Source organism: Camelus ferus, chromosome 14 (genome assembly GCF_009834535.1).
Source record: "Camelus ferus isolate YT-003-E chromosome 14, BCGSAC_Cfer_1.0, whole genome shotgun sequence".
In the NCBI taxonomy this organism is placed as follows: domain Eukaryota; kingdom Metazoa; phylum Chordata; class Mammalia; order Artiodactyla; family Camelidae; genus Camelus; species Camelus ferus.
In genome coordinates, this window is record NC_045709.1 from 23,411,944 (window position 1) to 23,429,572 (window position 17,629).

Below are 17,629 nucleotides of genomic sequence, written 5' to 3' on the forward strand. Positions count from 1 at the left end.
AACCTGGAATCCGCATGAAGTAAGCAGTATTAGCGTTCTGAGTTACCATCAGGAGCAGCCGACTGCCTCTGTGACCGTCGTGCTCGGTGCTCCCAGGGCTGACTGCGGTCCGCAGGATCCGCTGCTGCTCTGATGGAGCGCGGGGCGTCTGACGCCTGCTTTTCACCAGATTTTGAAAGATCTGCGAGAGAAAAGAAATCCTCCAGCGCCGCACCATGACCGGTGCCTGTCGCCGTCACAGGGCCTTGCTTGCTTGTGAAGTAGGGACCGTACTCTCCGAGCCACGAAGCCGCAGGGGTCTGAATGAGAGGACCTTCTGGGATCTTCTGATCTTTTACTCAGTTATTCATTGAATGAACGTTTCAGTACTCATCACCACACACATGGAGTCGGCCTCAGTAGTGTTTCAGATTGGTTCTGACGGGGTTCTGTGTCACATTGCCAGTTGTTGGTGACTTTATTGTTGCCTTTCATTCACATGGTATTGAATTTTGTTGGCTTAGCTGTTTGGCATCCAGACTTGTCCTGCACCTCTTCCTCACTCAGTTTCAGGTAGAAGGGTTTTTTTAAGCCCAAAGATTTTTGAAAGACCAGATCTAGCTCTGAAGCAGATAATAAGACCCCTTAAAAAATCTTATTTCTGAAAAATTGTTCATATTGACCGCAAGATGTTCCTGTGGGGTCATCAGTTACTACTTCCTAGAGTGCGACTCAGCTGCGTGTAAGGGTTAGTCTGTCTGTAAGAAACCGATGAGGCTAGCCCTAATTGTCTAAAAATAAAAGCATGTTTGGTCATGTATAATTTGTGACATAACTTTAAGAAAAGCAATATAACGCATGTGAATCATGATCAATTAATTTTTTAAGTTGATAGGAAATGCAAAGATAGGTAAAATACAGCTTTCTGAAGTTTATCAGCATTCTGTTACTACGTATTCCTATACACACATTCACACAGACACTTAGATGTGTAAATTAAACGGTAGCTTTTATCTGTTTGATGATCTCATGTTGTAATAGCACCTGACATTAGAATCTGGGGTTACTTGTCATTGGATAGCACGTAATAGTTTATCAGTGACGAATAATTATCCCAAAATAGTAACTCTGAAGCTTATAAACATGGTCATAGATGCTTCTAAAAATTATACAGTCATATTCACAACTAGTGTTTGATTAATAATGCAAAACTAAAATCTTGGGGATGTATTAACAATAAATAATAGAATTTGTCCCTCGTAGGTCTATAGGCCAAGTTTAAGCACCCCAAACTGCAGAAAACGCCCATTTTAAAGTATCCTTTTTTTTTTTAACTTGTCACCTGAATTTTCTTAGAACATGTAATTATACCGAAGGAACTTTATGGATAAGATAATTTTGAAAGCAAGAAGGGAAGTTTGTGATGCGCATGGCTTACATAAGAAACAAAATAAACAAAGTATTTTCCAGTGTTGTTCTGAATGTGTAAAATGGCTTGAGGCTATCTTCAGAGTAAGTCTCAGCAAAAGAAGCAGGTGATTGCTTTAGAATTACAGTGGATAAAAGGAAACGTCAGCATAAAGAAGATGTCCGGAAGCCTGACAGAACTTTAACCTCCGTTACCCAGAGGGAAACTCTTAGAAGCAACATGGCTTTAGAATGAACAGGCCTGCTGGCTAGCCTTTTAAATCTGACTGGAGAGCTGAAAGCTCAAGGACTTCTCAGAGTTCTAAAAAGGTAGCTTTCTAAAGCTTGAATTTGCATTTCTTTTAATCAATGAAATCAAAAAGAGACAGACTTTAATAATCATGTGAAGGAAGAAATTATGTTTGGCGCAAATTTATTTATCTTAGCTGAGATGAGTCAAAGATGATTCTAAGGCTTCATATGTCTGGAAGGGAGTTGTGGAACTGAAAATAGGCCGTAGATCAACTACCCTGTGTGTGTATGTGTGTGTGTGGGTGGGTGTGTGTGTGGGTGGGTGTGTGTGTGGGTCTGTGTGTGTGTTGGTGGGTGTGTGTGGGTCTGTGGGGGGGGGTGTGGGTGGGTGTGTGGGTCTGTGGGGGGGTGGATCTGTGGGGGGGGTGGGTGTGGACTTAGAATTCTCTGGCTCATAACTTTCGTTTACAGATATTAGCTAAATTTGCCAAACTTCTATTTCTCATAAACATCTAGTTGTTTGCCCTCTTCGTCTTTTAAGTGATTTTCTTTCTTGCTGGGCATTGGGTTTTACCAGTGCTGGGTGCTGAGTGACGTTCCTCCTTTGCTGCAGGTAAAACTTCAGTCAAGAAGCTGACAGACAAGGTAAGGGATGAGGGGTCTGCTTTTCTTTCCTTCTTGTTAAGGTAGAAAACAAGCTTCCATAAGTTAAATTGAAAGGTGATAATATGTGTATTCAAAGGACATCGAGGACGTCCTGGCGGGAATCAGAAGAGCTAGTTGTGGGTCAACGTTTTTCAGAGACCTTGGCGATAAAGGTAATTTTGATTTCATGTTAAATTTCTGCTTGTGTTTTCTTTAACCAAAATATTACTATTAAGGAATTAGGTTATGAGGTTTGCAACTGCGTGTTGGAGAGTCTACACAGAGAATGTTGTGATGCTGTGTTGCTTACGAGGTGTTTTAAAACATAATAAAATGCTCACTATGTTGCAAGTACCCTTCTCAAACCCTTTGAACAATTACAGATAAATTATTTAAACACTGATTTTAATTAAAGCCTGAAGACAAGGAGTGAGGTGGGGCATCTAAGGTAAGACGAGAAAGCCTCAGACACAGTGCGCAGGAGCACCAGCACCTGCGGGAGCAGGGCGGAAGGGGTGCCCCTGAGAGAGTCCCAGCAGAGGAGAGGGGAGCGGGCCCAGCGGCCCGAGGGGCCCCGGGGAGGGAGGGAGGGAGCTGCCAAGGAAACCAGGGGTCGCGTCAGCCGACTGAGGCACGCTCATTAGATGAGAAGCAGAGCTTTAGACATGTCGGCAAGAGCAGGCGTAGTGAGGGGCGGGTTCTGAAGCCAAACTGCAGAACGTGGGAGGGAGCGGGGACACCAGGAGATGCCGCAGGGCAGGGGAGGGGGACCAAGAGGGCCTAGAGGGCAGTCTTGGGGGCAGGGCAGGAGGCCGGGGGACATTGGTTTATGGTAGAGAAGGGACCTGGGCTATCCCTTGGCCTGGGAGAGAGAGGTGGAAACACCAGAGAGCAGGACAGAGTTCCGGGAAACGTGCGAGAGAGGGCTGTCCCCGGAGCACAGGTGGACGGCGTGTCCTCAGGTGGAGAGCACTTGCCTGGTACCCGCAGGGAAGGATGAGCACGTGGGTGTCCAGTGCCCCTGCTGGCAGAGTTAGTGGTAAGAAGCTGAGGCGGGTTGGGAGGGTCACTTTGATTTTCTTTACAAAGTAGGAGGGTGGAGAAGGAGAAGGCCTGAAGGCAGCTTCTGTGGTCAGTAACAAGAGCTGACAGGGGAACATGGGAAGGTTTCTGGGAAGCCTTGAGGGGCCAGAAGACAGTGTAGGTCACGAAAGAGCCGTCAGCCCGTCGGTGCAGCTATGCGATGGTTCTCCACGGCCTCTAGTGGGAACAGGAATGCCGTTCGGCTGTATAGGGTTAGGGTTCTGCAGGACACACGGATGGAAGAATGGTTGTGGGAGTTAAGAATGTTGAGAGCAACATTTTTACTTAAAAGTGTAAGAAGTTTTAAGTAACGAGCCTTGGCATCTAAGCAAGATCATAGAAAAGAAAGTAAAACAGGAAGAGAGATGAAAAGAAGAAAGCGAGAAGGAGGGAGAGGGGGGCTGGGAACAGGTGAGCTGTGAACCCACGAGCGAGCAGGAGACCCTGTGAGGTCGAGAGCAGGGCGTCTGCCCTGATGAGGTCACAGGTGAAGCAGCTCCAGGTTCTTTCCGGTTCAGGGTATGGCTGTGGATTAGATGGCTGGAGCACTGACGTCATGTGTGTGACCACAGGGCTAAGGGACAGTGTCGTCCTGTGTGCTGAAATCGCCTGGGACGATGATGTTGAGGTGAGAGAAAGGCAGTGAAGCAGGGGCCGGTCTTTGGGACTGAAAGCTACAGCGCGGGCGGCGTGGTCGAGGACCAACCACAGAGGAAGCAGGAGGCGGCCTGGCTCGGTGGTGTTCGCCTCAGAGTAGCGGGTTTGTCCGGAGGTTGGAAGAGTGAAGGTCTGGAGTTAGCACTGCAGTGGGTGACAGGGGTCACCCCCGTCGGAGGGCCAGCCGGGCGCCACACCCTCCGGGGGGGCTGGGCTGAGCGAGTGGAGGAGTGGGGTCGGGGCAGAGCCGTGGAGGCCGGCGTGCAGGTGTGAGAACACAGATGTGCAGAGGGGCTGCCAGGGGTGTGTGGAGTTGGGCCGGAGAGGTGACAGAGCCTAAATCTGCATGGCTTTGCAGGACCTTGACCTCGTCTGAGAGCAGTGGGCTGCCGTCAGAGAGTTGTCAGAAAGTGGCAGATCCGATGGGAAGACCCCTCTGGGGGAGGGCGGCGAGTGGCCGAGGGGGTGAATGACCCGAGACAATGGGAGGTTTTGCAGCCCCAGCGCGGGATGTGCCAGAGCAGGGGTCGTGGGACGGAGAGCAGGGGTCGTGGGACGGAGAGCCGGGTGTGATCTTGACTGGCGTCTTGGTGACAGAATGGACAGGCTGGGTTAGACTGCATGTGAGGGAGGGGAAAGGGGTCCGGGATGAGGCCCAGCGCTCTGGCCTGAGCAGCTCGGTGATGACTGTGTGGGTCACGGAGGCTCCGGGGCGCGGGAAGGAGGCCGTGTCTGCAGGGTCGGGAGGGGCCGTGCCCGGTGGAGGACGTGCGCTGTCCTCCCTGAAAGGCTTGGGAAGCCTGGGTAAAGCGGGGACACCAGGGGCCCTGGACAGAGCACCTCACTTTAAGGGAGGGCGGCGAGCAGGGCAGAGCCCGAGGAAGAGGCCTCGGGGTGCCAGGGCTGCGCCAGGCCGCTTCCAGAGCCCGCTGTGCCCGCGGCGGCTCCTGCGCTCAGGCCCTCGCCCTGGGGGCCCTGTGCGCATGCTAAACACCTTTCCTGCTCGCAGGAGTCCTACGCCGTTATCTCGTACCCTGTTTATAGACAAGTTACCCGAGGCACCAGGAGGTCAGGTCACCTGCCCGGGGCCAGATGCAGTTGGTGAATGCAATTCATAAATGTTTTCAGCTTTACTCTCATACCTATTCGAGCCAAATGTCACTTAGGAGGTGTCGTTTGAAAATGCTCATACAAATAGGCGAAGGACCTCCATGGGTCCTTTTTATGTAAGGACCAGTCTGTGACAAGTATAGAAAAGTATTCACCCACAGTTGTGATAAATTAATGGCAGATAATGTTCCTTCCTGTTGGCCACAGAAGGAGCTGGAGAATTAAACAGCACATGCAGTTTCCTAGCTAACTTTCTGCTATTGAATATAGAAGAGTTTTTACAGTTATCCTTGAGAGATTTACAGCATTCTCAAATCACATTACTTTTTTTTAACCTTTGTATGTAAACGTTAGCTTCAAAATGAGAATATTTGTATCACACAACACTCCATGGAGGAGGAAGACAATGAAAGAGCTCTGGCGTCTGAGCTCCGTGGAGTCGGCACTGACCAGCTGCTTATGGGCGAGAAGTGTCAAGTCCTGCCCACTCGCCAGGGGTCGGAGTCCAGTGGACTCACAGCCCTCGAGTCCATTCTGCGATGTTAGTTCCTTGTACTGAGCTGCCTGTCTTCGCACCATCCCACCCGCCCTCTCCGGACTCCTTGGTCAGCACCAAACCTGTCTACTTTCGAGAGGTTAAAAAGCTTCTTAACTGTTTAAGTGGGGATTTACTGGGAGGTGGTCTGTGCGTATGGAGAAGAGGGTGTGTTTGGGGCCAACAGACATACGTTCACAGTTTCCTGGTTTCGCGACCTGAGGAGGTACTGGCCTTCCTCGCTTTCGTCACCTTTGAAACAAGCTAGTGATCCCTGCGCGACGATGGCTAAGAGTTTAATGAGTAAGATGTTTTTAACATTTATAGTATCTGGTACCTAGCCCCAAAAACCATGTTAGGAGCATAGCTTTAAGCCTGGTTTGGCTCCCCAGCTCTGGCAGTTAGCTGGTGACCTCGGGCAAGCCAGTCCGCTTGCTTGTCACTGTGTGTCTGGCACATTGTATGTTTATAATTGGTAATATTATCATTGATCTGTGTTTTCATAAGGTTTCATATTAACTGGACCTTGGCCTCTCATTAAGGAATTTCTAAATTAAAATAAATAATACCTTCTAAATCATAATTAAAGATTTTAGGAAATGGTCATTAATTCGGCACTTAAAAGTGGATTTTATGTGTAATATTTAAATCCCAAATGGTGATACTTAAATTGAAGCTGTGGCTTTGAGATGTCCTTTTGCTACAAATGCTTTTCTGAAAGCATTTTGGGGTTTTAAGAAAGATACTCTGTTTACAGTTGTGAAAACTTGGGTAGTGTCCGTGGATATAACTCCATTGTTTCATCGTTGATTTTTTTCCCCTAAAGTAAGGAAGGCAGGGAGAGTCTATAATAATTCTGACTTAACGGCAAAATATTAGAAGCAGCAGTGGGTTAATTCAGCGTTTGTGTAAAGCACTAACATGGGTATATGTAATAAATATATTAATATTTACACCACTAATAAATATATTCACACGTGTTATATTTATATATTAATATAGTAATGAAATAAATATAATTTAGAAAGTCTTTTAAATATTACTTTAAAGGCAAATTCATAAAATGAATGCTGAAAAGAGAAAGTTTAAACCATTTTAAGGAGGCAGTATCTGGGAGAAGAGCTTAATCTGTGGTACTTACGAGAGGGACCATTTGCAAAGACCTCAGACGCTCCCCTCGCTTCTGCAAAGACATCCTTCCGCAGCCTCCCGGCAGGCAGTACCCTCCCCCGAGCTGGGAGCTGGGAGCTGGGAGCTGGGAGCTGGGAGCGGGGCCTTGAGTGCTGCCTGTGCCTGCACAGCCCGCCAGGACACCCTCCCGCCACTGCCTGTCCCGGGCCCCCCCCCCCCAGGAGAGCGAGCTGAGACCCCAGGACACAGGCCTTGTTCTTTCTCATCTTTTTAGTTCTGCTGCACTGCACCGTCTCTCGCACTTTCTAATTCAGCCACAAATCCTCCAAGAGGAAGAACGTGTGCGGTCATTTCTGTATCGCTAGCTGCCTGTAGCGTGTTGCCTAAAACGCTCTCCAGCACAGAGCAGACGCTCGTCTAAAAGTGACTGACTAGTATCGCTAGTGACAGTCATCCTCGTCCGTTTCTCTGAGCCCTGATCATTTTTGTTGTGTAACTTCAGTTCGCCTATCTCTGTCGAAAGTAGGAAGGCTGCAAGTTTTTCAAAATATTTTCCAGTTAAGGGGGAGGGTATAGCTCAGTGGTAGAGCGCGTGCCTAGCGTGCACAGGGTCCTGGGTTCAATCCCCAGTGCCTCCATTAAAAATAAATAAGTAAATAAACCTAATTACCTACCCCCCCAAAGAAAACAAATAAAAATATTTTCCCGTTAAAACTTGTAAGTAATTTTTATTGATCCTCTTCCAAGTTAGGACTAGTTGGTGTTATTTTCTCAGCAGTGAAATCCGCTTAGCAGTGATGCTTTTGTAAGTTTTAGAAAGACTGTATCAACCATTACCAGTGTCCAAATAAAACCATGAGATTATCGTGTAATTGTTACTTCTGTTTCATTAAAACATTTTTCTTTTGATGTCAACTATTTCTAAGATAAAAATGAAATTTCTGCCTCCTGGTGACCAAAAATGTTATCAGCTTGATACTTTATGATTTGCAACTATTATATAGAATGCTTTTCCTTTTCCTGAACTAGATATTATGTAATTGAAGTTATTCAGTGTAATACCATATGTTATATGGTGTACACTTATTTCAAAGTACATTACCTATAAAATGCTGCCACTTAATTGAAGTAAATAAGTCTAATCATGGCAGAACTGAACAGAAAACATAATTTTTCAAACTGCACTTCCCTACTATTGATTACAAGATTGTATCTTAATACCATGTAGTCTGCGCTCAGAATCATGAAGATAATTATCAAAATTGGTAACATTTATAGTGAAGTATATCCTGTGCAGCAAAGAATTTAACAAACTTTCAGGCAGTTTTCTCTTTACGTAAAGGAAGAAAGGGCTCTGCGCTGAACCCGCGGCGCCCGCGTCCGGCCCGCCTGCTTCAGCTCCGCAGCGTCTTCTCCAGACCCCTGCTGCCGTGCTGCTCCCTCCCACGTCACTGTCTTTCTCCACTGCCTCATCCCTGTCTTATGTAAACTCAGAAAATGTTCTCCCATTTTTAAGGAAAAAGATTCTTTCTCTGACCCCACATCTCCTGTTAGCCGGCTTCTACTTTTCTGACCCCTTTTCACAGCCGAACCCTTTGTTTTATATTGTGTCCACTTCTTGGCTTCCCACTCATTCTTCAGCCAGCTTCAGCCTGGCCCGTCCTCTGTGGACACCGCTCCTGTCCAGGTCAGCCTGGCCCGTCCTCTGTGGACACTACTCCATCTAGGTCCCAGTCCAGCCTGTGTGACCCCAGTGGTGTTTCTCATGGCAGCCGTGACCCCATAGTTCCTCCCAGCGTTTTCCTTACCATCCTCATTGTTTCTTCTCTGTCGCCTTTGATGGAATTCAACCAGAATCACGTAAACTGGGGAAATCAAACAGTGAGGTCAGTTCTAATAGGATGAGTTTGAAAGATGGAGCAGGCTAGTCAGGCCTAAAAGAGCAATGAGAAATTCTGTGTCTCACAGGAGATAATGAGGTTTAAAGCAAGGCTTAACAAATTTTGAAGAAAGTGGGAGGCCACCTGGCAAATGCAGGGCAGTGTCTCGAGGCCTGAGGTGTGCAGTGAGAGCGGAGGCGTCTGCAAGCAGGGAGCAGACGTCCGTTTTCCTGGTGTGACGAAGGCGGCCAGCGGTGGTAGCTCCCACAAGCCAGGGGAGCGGGGGCCTTGAGAGCAGCAGGGCGACTCGAAGGGCAGGCGAGAAGGTACTCCAGTTTCCCAGACTGCTGCGTTACAGTTGTGCCTCTTTGAGCAGGGGGTGCGGGGCACCTCCAGATTTTCTTTCTTCTCTCGACACAGAGACCGGTGCTCTGTCATCCAGCCTCCACTTGCGGCCGCGAGGCTTGTGAAGCAGTTTTCCGCGTTGCCAGGGGAGGCGTGGGGAGGGTTGTCGCTGGTGGCGTCCAGTTCGAGGGTTCTGCTGCACGTGGTCACATCTGGAAGCCACGGTTCTGTCTCTGGAAGAAGGGGTGTGCATCTGTGTATCTTTACCAGCTCCGCCGCTTCTGTACCGTAAGGGAGGTAAAACTGAGAACTGTTTTCAGAGGATTCTAAGAAAGATTATTAGTAACTTCTTTGTTACTTGTTCCCGTTGACTTCCAGGTACATATACGTATCTGTGCGGCTCTGGCTCTGGCTCTGTATGTATGCCTTTCTAACATCAGGGAGATAAACTTGTCAGCCTAGCCACACACTGTTCTTGCTGAGGAGTTCTGGTTCCCCGCCCTTTATGCAGCTAGAGGGCTCTATATTCTCGGAATGAACAGGGGCGTCATTCATTTCCAGGATTTTTTTTTCGGCAGGGGAGGGGGAGAGGAGGGAGGTAGGTTTACTAATTTATTTATTTTTAGAGGAGGCACCAGAGATTGAACCCAGGACCTTGTGCATGCTAAGCATGTGCTCTGCCACTTGAGCTATACCCTCCCCTGCATTTCCAAGATTTCTTAAAGAATAAAAAGTCAGTATTTCTAGATGGTTAGGGAGAAGGCCCTTAGTGATGGACTATTGAAAAGATAAACAGAAAATGGAAGTCCAGAGCAGAAAGTTTGGGTTTTTTTCCTTTAGGCGCAGTCTGTGAAGATATTCAGAGAAGGACAGGGGGCTTTACGTGGAGCTGGAAGGAAGGGAGGAGGGAGGGGCTGCAGGCGAGGTAACGTGACAGCGCTCGTTTCAGAGTCGGGGAGGATCAGAACACAGGCGCTGGCAGCTGCAGGGGGGACAGGGACACCCGGCTTCCTGCCGTCCACGCGGCGCTGCAGGTCGCGGCCCCACTGAGGACGTAGCAGCGCAACTCGCCGAGGACGAGAAAAGTAAGCCGCTGACGGGCAGGAGCCGCGTGTCCGTGCAGAATCAGAAGTAGCGAGGCAAGGCGGTGAGGCCAGCTGGTTCCGCGCATTCCTGCGGCGCCAGCTCCCTCACCCCGGCTGTCCCGTCCCTGCTGTCACTCTGCTCCAGCCGGGGTCCGGCCCTGGGCCTCCTGTCCTCTGGGACGGCCACTTGACCGCACTGTCACTGGGAGAAGAGTGTCCCTGAGGTGAGGGAGGCTTCACAGTTCCTGTGTCCCCTGGAGTAACTAACAGAATTCTCTAAAGCCTGTGTTACCTGTGAAATAGAGGTCATTTGTTTCCACGGTTAGAGGGGGATGCGTATGCGAGTCTCGGGCTCAGTGCCTGGAGACAGGTCAACACAGGACCTCGGCGGGCAGAGTCACGTGCTGCATGCTCTCTGGGGTCTCTGCAGCCACGCTATCCCGGGTCTCCTTGTGCTGCTCCCTCCTCCTGCCCTGCAGGCGCTGGGCTGCCTGGGGTCCTCCTTCACTCACTGCCCTTCTCCTCGCTCCCTTTGGTTGTAGCATCCGTGTGTGCTGGTGACTCAGATCCCTCCTAGCAGCCCAGGCCACTCTCCCAAGCCTCCTGTGTACAAAGTAGCTGCCAGGCCACCTGCATGTGGTTCTCAGTTACCTAAAATTCATCATATCCCAGACCATCGTCCCTCAAACCTTGGTTTTTGATCTTGTTTGGTAGTAGGATTTTTCACCCAGCTCATCGAAACCCAGAAACATCTTTGAACCCTTTCTTTCTTTGCCCCTCCCATCCTTCACATGCAGTCAGACATAAATCTAATTTCGACTCCTAAATACTTACTGAATTCATTCCCTTTTCTCCCTGCCTCTAGAAAACTTAGAAACAGAACAAGAAAAAGTCTTGAGAAAGGACTTAAACAGGTTTTTTTTAGTTTTTCTCTGAAATACATGAGTTGAAATATACATTCCACTTAAAGAAAAAACACTACTGTGAATATTTTATAGGAAAGTTTCAACAGATACACTTTTTTTCAGATATACTCCTTTGTTGATATAATTGAAGTCACTTGAAGAAAAGAATAACATTTAGCTACACTTGGAGCAATTTATTCTGTTCTACCACATGAAAGCGCTGCCCAAGTGCACACTCTGTCGTAACAAGCAAAGGTGGCGGACACTTGAAGTAAGAAGACAGCTCGCCCCCTTGCATTGCTGTAAAGAAAAGTGAATTGTCTGTTACGATTATTATGTATTGTTTACAGACTGAGCAGAATTTTCAACGTGATACTGTCCTCAAGGATTTACCAAATACAAGTTAAGATATGTCATAAGATATAAGTATGTTCCTATGATAGCTGTAGTCATTTCTGTTTGGGGAACAGAGTTCTCAAAATTGCATTCCGTAGCAAGTCATATTTTTCAGTGGTTCCAAATTTAAAATATTTCCAGGGAAGCATAGTAACTAACAGAATTTGATCATCTCTTCTAGTGGCCCTTAAGAATTCTTTACTCAGTTTTTAAATACAAATTATTTAAACTACTTCCCCATTTGAAGTGCAGTTTTGAAACATTGCCATTTCACAGCATTCATTTTACAATTCAGTGTAACAAATATGTATTAAACTGTCTCTCCTATAAATGTTCTGAAGTGTCAGTTTTCTTTAAAAGCATTTCAGAGGCAGATGGGCAGAATGCTGTTGGAGAGCTGTATTGTCTGTAATCTGTCTTGAGAGTGTAAGGTGCTGCTGTTACACTGTCTCAACTGTGTTTATTCAAGCATTTTATTTAAGTCAGTATTTCAAAGAAAGACTATGGGATTTTCTTTTTCAAAAAGTTCCCCTATGCACGGGACAAGCACCTATGTCTCGAGAAGAGGACAGTGAGGTCTCCTTTTGGCACCAAGCCCAGTTCTGCTTGGCAGATTGACCGTTTTTTCACGTTGCTGTATTCCTTTGAAAACTAGAAAAAAAAAAAATCTATTCACTCTTTTGAGGCCGCCAAGGGATGAAATCCTTTGATCCTTCAGCTAACATTAGAACATTTCTCTCAGCTCTGAAGTATGGCAGAACACATTTAATTTATTCTCCCTTGGTATAAACACTGAATGTTTTTAAGAAAAAATATCTGAAGACTTACTGTGGGCTTTCTTATTAAAGGGAAGTACACCTGCTCCAGAATAAAAACAACAGAAAAGTTGATGATGCAAAAACTGTAAGTCATTAAGAACATTTAAAATATATACATGAAGGCGCTGTAGCTGAAACATGGAATTACCTAGAGGGCAGCCCTGCCTGCCTTGCTCTGCGCTGCTTTCTGAGTCTCCACCGTGTTGACCGGGAGCCGGCAGGGGTGGTCCTCCTTCACAGAAGGATGAGGCAGACCCCTGCCGCCACCGCCTCCAGCCTGTCTTCCCTGTCTCTGAACCCCTGGATTGGCTTCCCTTCCCATTGATTCTTCCACATAGACAGTATTCCAGACAAACAGTTGCTTTTTAATGCTCATATTCAGCTTTATCAACCTTATATATGTGGTTTTCCCACTGATACTACACCTGCTTAAGTAAAATTTTCTCCCATCATTCGAAGACCATTTTTAGAATTATTTCTTCTGAGACGTCTCTGATCACCTAAACTCTGGAATTGACTTCACTGTTTTTTTAAGTCCTGTAAATCTTCTGTCAGCATCTCTCGGTGGTATTTAGCATTTCCTGTAAGCATTTGCATTTGGGCTTCCTGGTGAAAGTATACAGCGCCATCTGTTAAGAATTCTTGCCACAAACCAAACTTGAATCTGAGCACAGCTCTGGATCCAAGTACCAGTTTGCAGAAAATGTAGATGTTAGAGGAATGAGTGAAATGACACCACGGATGCACTTAGCAAAATCTTCTGGACACTCAGAAACTTTACAGGACAAATGACCAAGCTTCTTTTAACAATTAAGTTGAAATTGAGAGGGGGAAAAAGACCAGGGAGAACCTATAGAGTAAAAGAGATTTAAGACACGGGCGACAACAGAAAAATTTTAAAGTTTTGCGACTCAAAGTACACTATCAAGAGTGAAAAGGCAGCCCACAGGATGGAAGAAAATATTTGCAAATCCCATGTAGGGGGTTAATATCCAGAATATATAAAGAACTGCTACAATCCAATAACAACCAAAAAAAAACCAGTTAAAAACGAGCAAAGGACTGGAGTAGACATTTCTGCAAAGAAAACATTCAGACGGCTAGTTCACAAATGTTTATGGTGATTCTTTGCATTGCAAGCACGGGAAGCCTGACACTGCTTACTGGAGCAGGAGAGGAAGTTTATTTAGTGGGCAGACGTAGATCCAGCTTCAGCCCAGCTTCGTCCAGGGTTCAAACAGCCTCTTTCTGGCCTGCGTTGGAGACCAGCCCCCTGGAAGGTCCAGGCACTCGTCTGGCCTCGCTGTCCTAAGCGGGACATTCTTGCATCATCAGAGCTCGGGGGGAGTGGAGTGAGTGGCCCAGCATTCTCGCAGCGGTTCCCCCAGTCCCCGCATCTGGCTGAGCAGGGCTCAGCCCTGCAGGAGCGTGGCTGCCGCCTGGCCAGTTAGCATCTCCCTTCAGAGGTGAAGACGAGTCGTCCCACCCAGACAGGAGTGGGGAGGGATGGCTTCTCAAAGGCCAGTCAGGTCACTGCTGCGAAGATCGAATGACTTCATTTTGATAATGTAGTTTGACCTTTCGCATATTCAGATCTCTGTCATTCTACTGAATTTGTAAGTTTGCTTCAGTTGAGATGTTATGAATAGTGAACTTTGTGTAGAGATTACGCAGAATGCCGTGCAAGTGAAGCCCCTCGTGGACACCTTTGTTTGCTGGCCAACGTCCGTTCCCCTTCCTGCTAGCGACAGTGACCTGATCAGTCTTTTGTTTTTAAGCATTTGTACTAGACTCTCTTATGACGGTTCTCCGTAGTACCAAAGAGAGGTCATTTAAAGTAAAATGTGTTTTTACTTGGGTGAAGGTTCCATACAGTACATGTATGTGTGTGATCACTTCTAAACCGCCTGAAACTTGTTTTCAGTGTGTGTGTTCTCTCTCTTTCAGGGCTCGTTTCGTACACTGAGTATCTGTTCCTGCTTACAGTCCTCACTAGTGAGTACCTCAGTCCCTCAGTGACCCTGACTGTTCCTACCAGGCGGGGCGCGGAGGTTCTGTACTTGCGTCTCTGTCACTGCGGGTGTTGCCGGTGCCTTGGCGTCTGTCCCTGCAAGATGACGCTTGGATCGGGTCATCCCTGGGCTCTCGGCCTCCTTTGCTCTCTGCTCCCGTAACTTTGTCTCATGACTGAAGGCTCTTTGAGCAGAAGAAACAGACCTAGCCTTCACTTAGGGATATTAAAAATGCCTCATCTGGGGGGGTATAGCTCAGTGGGAGAGTACCTGCCTAGCATGCACGAGGCCCTGGGTTCAGTCCCCAGTGCCTCCATTAAAAAATTAATTAATAAAAAGGCTAATTTCCTCTCCCCCAAAATACAATAATAAATAATTTTTTTTAAAATGCCTCGTCTGAGGTGGGCAGGGTAGAGCTCAGTGGTAGAGGGCATGCTCAGCATGCACACGGTCCTGGGTTTAATCCCCAGCGCCTCCATTAAAAAAATAATAATAAATTTTTTTTAAAACCTAATTACCCCCCTCCCCCCAAAAACATTTTTTTAAAAAGCCTCATCTGACATCCTGCAAAATTCCTGACCAGCCCTCTTCAGACTGTCAAAGCCAAGAATACCAAGGAGAGATTAAGAAACTTCCCCAGCTTGGAGGAGACCGAGGAGGCATCCCAGCTAAATGCAGCGTGTTTCCTGTGTCTGACCCTAGAGCAGAAGAAACGTGCAACCCAAATGAAGTCCATAGTTTAGTGTGAAATGCTGTCGTGTTAAGTGCTTAGTTCTGATAAAGGCACGAGGTTCCAGAAGATGCTGACGGTAGCGGCAGCTGGGTGGGGGGCCGGTGAGAGCGCGCTGTGCCGACCTCACAGCGTCCCTGTAAGTCCAGAATCACTTACGAGTAATTTTTTTAAAGCCTTACTCTTGAGAAAGGGAAATCAAGGATAATCAAATGAAAATAGCCAAGGTACTGTAAGAATACAGGAAAGCGCCGAGTATAGCTACAGAAATAAAGTGGTTGAACTACGTGTGCTCTGACGAGCAGAGCACGGCGGGGGAGCAGCACACCGTGGAGGCAGGTCAGCCTCTGCAAGCTGGTGTCCTAAGCAGGTACGGCTTTTTGTCTGTCTTAGGCACTTACGTTGTTTCTGGTGGCTCATTTCAAGTTTGAAGATCTGTATATCTGCGAATAAATTGCCTTTCACCAACATTGCCATAATTATTCATTTTTCACTTGCTTGCAGAACCCCATACTGGGTTTCATGTTGCATTTAAAATGCTGGATGCAGATGGTGATGAGATGGTTGAGAAAAAGGAATTTTTTAAGGTAAGTAGATTCTAGTTAATTTTGGTTCATTGTTGAACACCTGTTGTGTTTACACTGTACTGTAGTCTGTTTAAGTGTGCAATAGTGTCCTGTCCCAATATGCATGCCTTCATTTAAAAATACTTCATTGCTAAAAATGCTAACCATCCTCTACCAATGCAGGGTTGCCCCAAACCTTCAATTTGTAAAAAACACAAAATCTGCAAGGCACAATAATACGAGGTATGCCTGTATTTCTAATGGAATACATCATATGAATGATCTGTAATGTAAAATACACACCGGATTTTGAAGAAATAAGAAAGGACTATAAAATATATTGATTTTTGTATTGAAGATGTGATAAAGTCATAATTTTGAGATATAATTTCGCCTGTTTCTTTACATTTTTGCTGCACTTTAATGAAAATGAAACTGAGAACTACAGATGATAAATTATCTTTTATATACTTAGTCAAGAAAAATAACAAGTAATTTCAATCAGTGGCTTCACTCCAAAGAAAAGGCCTTGGTTCTGAAACGGATGTTACTTATGTAAGTTAATTAAAATGTTCATTGTGCAGGTGTCCTTCTTCTTTAAAAGGATTCCTCAGTTTAACAGACTTTTTAAGTAACTGGACAACTTCCAGCACTGGCCTCACTGGCTGAGACACTGAGAGCTGCACCCGCCGCTGTGCAGCCGCACACCTGCCCCTTCCCTCACCTCGGCTCGCCCTGCGCTGAGGTTCGCGCACTCTGCACCCTCCTCCAGATACTTTGTGAACTTGTTAAATGTTTATAACCTACTTTTTGTAGGATCCCACTGTTTATAAATGTGTTCTCTATTTTATGACCTTCTTTTTGCTACATCATGTTTTCTTAATATTTGAGATAGTTTCTTATGTATAAAACCAAATATTTTAGTAATTAAATTTGCAAAGTCATGGTCTAGACCCTTGTCAGAGGGGTTTAACTGTGAGGTTACATTATATACAATAAACTGCACCTGTCCACAGTGTGCAGAGGGATGAGTTTTGACAAATTTATGCTCTGTGTCCCTACATCCCAGTCAAGATCTGAAACATTTCCCACGCTCCAGAAAGCCCTCTTGGGCCTTTCAGTCCGTTCTTCACCCGTCCTGGCCCCAGGCAACAACCAGTCCTCTGCTTTCTTCTAGCATCGATGTGCTCCTTTCCTCGAGTCTCACGTAAATGGAATCAGAAGTGTGCGCTCTGTTTGCCTCGCTCGGGCCCGTCCGTGCTGCCGCGGGCGTCAGTGGTCTGCCCGTCCCCGCTGCTGGGGTGGGTGGGGGGTCTCTGTTGTGCGGACGTCGTTCATCTCCCCAGTCCCTTGTGGACGAGCATGCTGGTTGTTTCCAGGCTGAGGCTGCTGTGAATATTCATACACAGGTCTTTGGGTGAATGTATGTTTTCTCTGACTGAATACTAAAGAGTGGGGTTGCCAGGTCATACGCTAAGTATAAATTAAGAAGCTGCCAGTTCTGTTTTCTGGGTACTGTTTTACATTCCCACCCGCAGTGGGAGAGAGTTCCATTTCTTTCGTGTCTCAAAGGCTTTTTTTCAGTCCTAAATTAGTCATCTATGTGTGTGCTCATTAATCCATCAGTGGTTTTTCTAAGTAGTTAGTAGGTGCTGATCACTGTGCCGTATACTTGCCTTTTTCCTGGTTCTAACGTGCCTACTAAAACATTCTAAATCACTTACTCAGGCCAATACTTTCCTGCTGGTCAGCACTGCTCTAGAGTATACAGGGCTAAAGATACTGAGAAATTTTTAGATGTACTTTGTTGCATACTCCTTATGACAGTTGTCTCAGATGCTGGAAAAGATTTTTCTTACTCCTGCGTTTGCAGCTTAAGTAAAAAGGCTGGAGGATTCCAGAGGATTGAAGTTGCCTGAAATAAACCTCTAGGTACATGAGGTTTCACTGTACTATTCAGAAAACAGGTGGTAATCTTATAAAATCCATTTTCTCAAAGTGGGAGAAGTTAAATGTACTAAAAGCTGTAGAGAAGACTACTGTTTAACTGCTGAAAGAATGTTTGGAATGTTCCACGTATTCAGAATATGTTA

General features: G+C 46.4%; 1 protein-coding gene across 4 annotated transcripts in view; it reads left to right on the forward strand.

The window, feature by feature from the left end:
* The window catches only part of MICU2 (mitochondrial calcium uptake 2), a 70,734-nt gene that overhangs the window by 35,266 nt on the left and 17,839 nt on the right, over nt 1-17,629 (forward strand). For 2 of the 4 annotated variants that reach the window (XM_032496478.1, XM_032496479.1), the window contains exons 3-6: nt 2,252-2,283; nt 2,381-2,456; nt 14,176-14,223; nt 15,475-15,557. In XM_032496478.1, the coding sequence (XP_032352369.1) occupies nt 2,252-2,283; nt 2,381-2,456; nt 14,176-14,223; nt 15,475-15,557 (239 nt within the window). The remainder of the gene's footprint in view (nt 1-2,251; nt 2,284-2,380; nt 2,457-14,175; nt 14,224-15,474; nt 15,558-17,629) is intronic. The other 2 variants (XM_032496480.1, XM_032496481.1) reach the window with 2 other exon arrangements.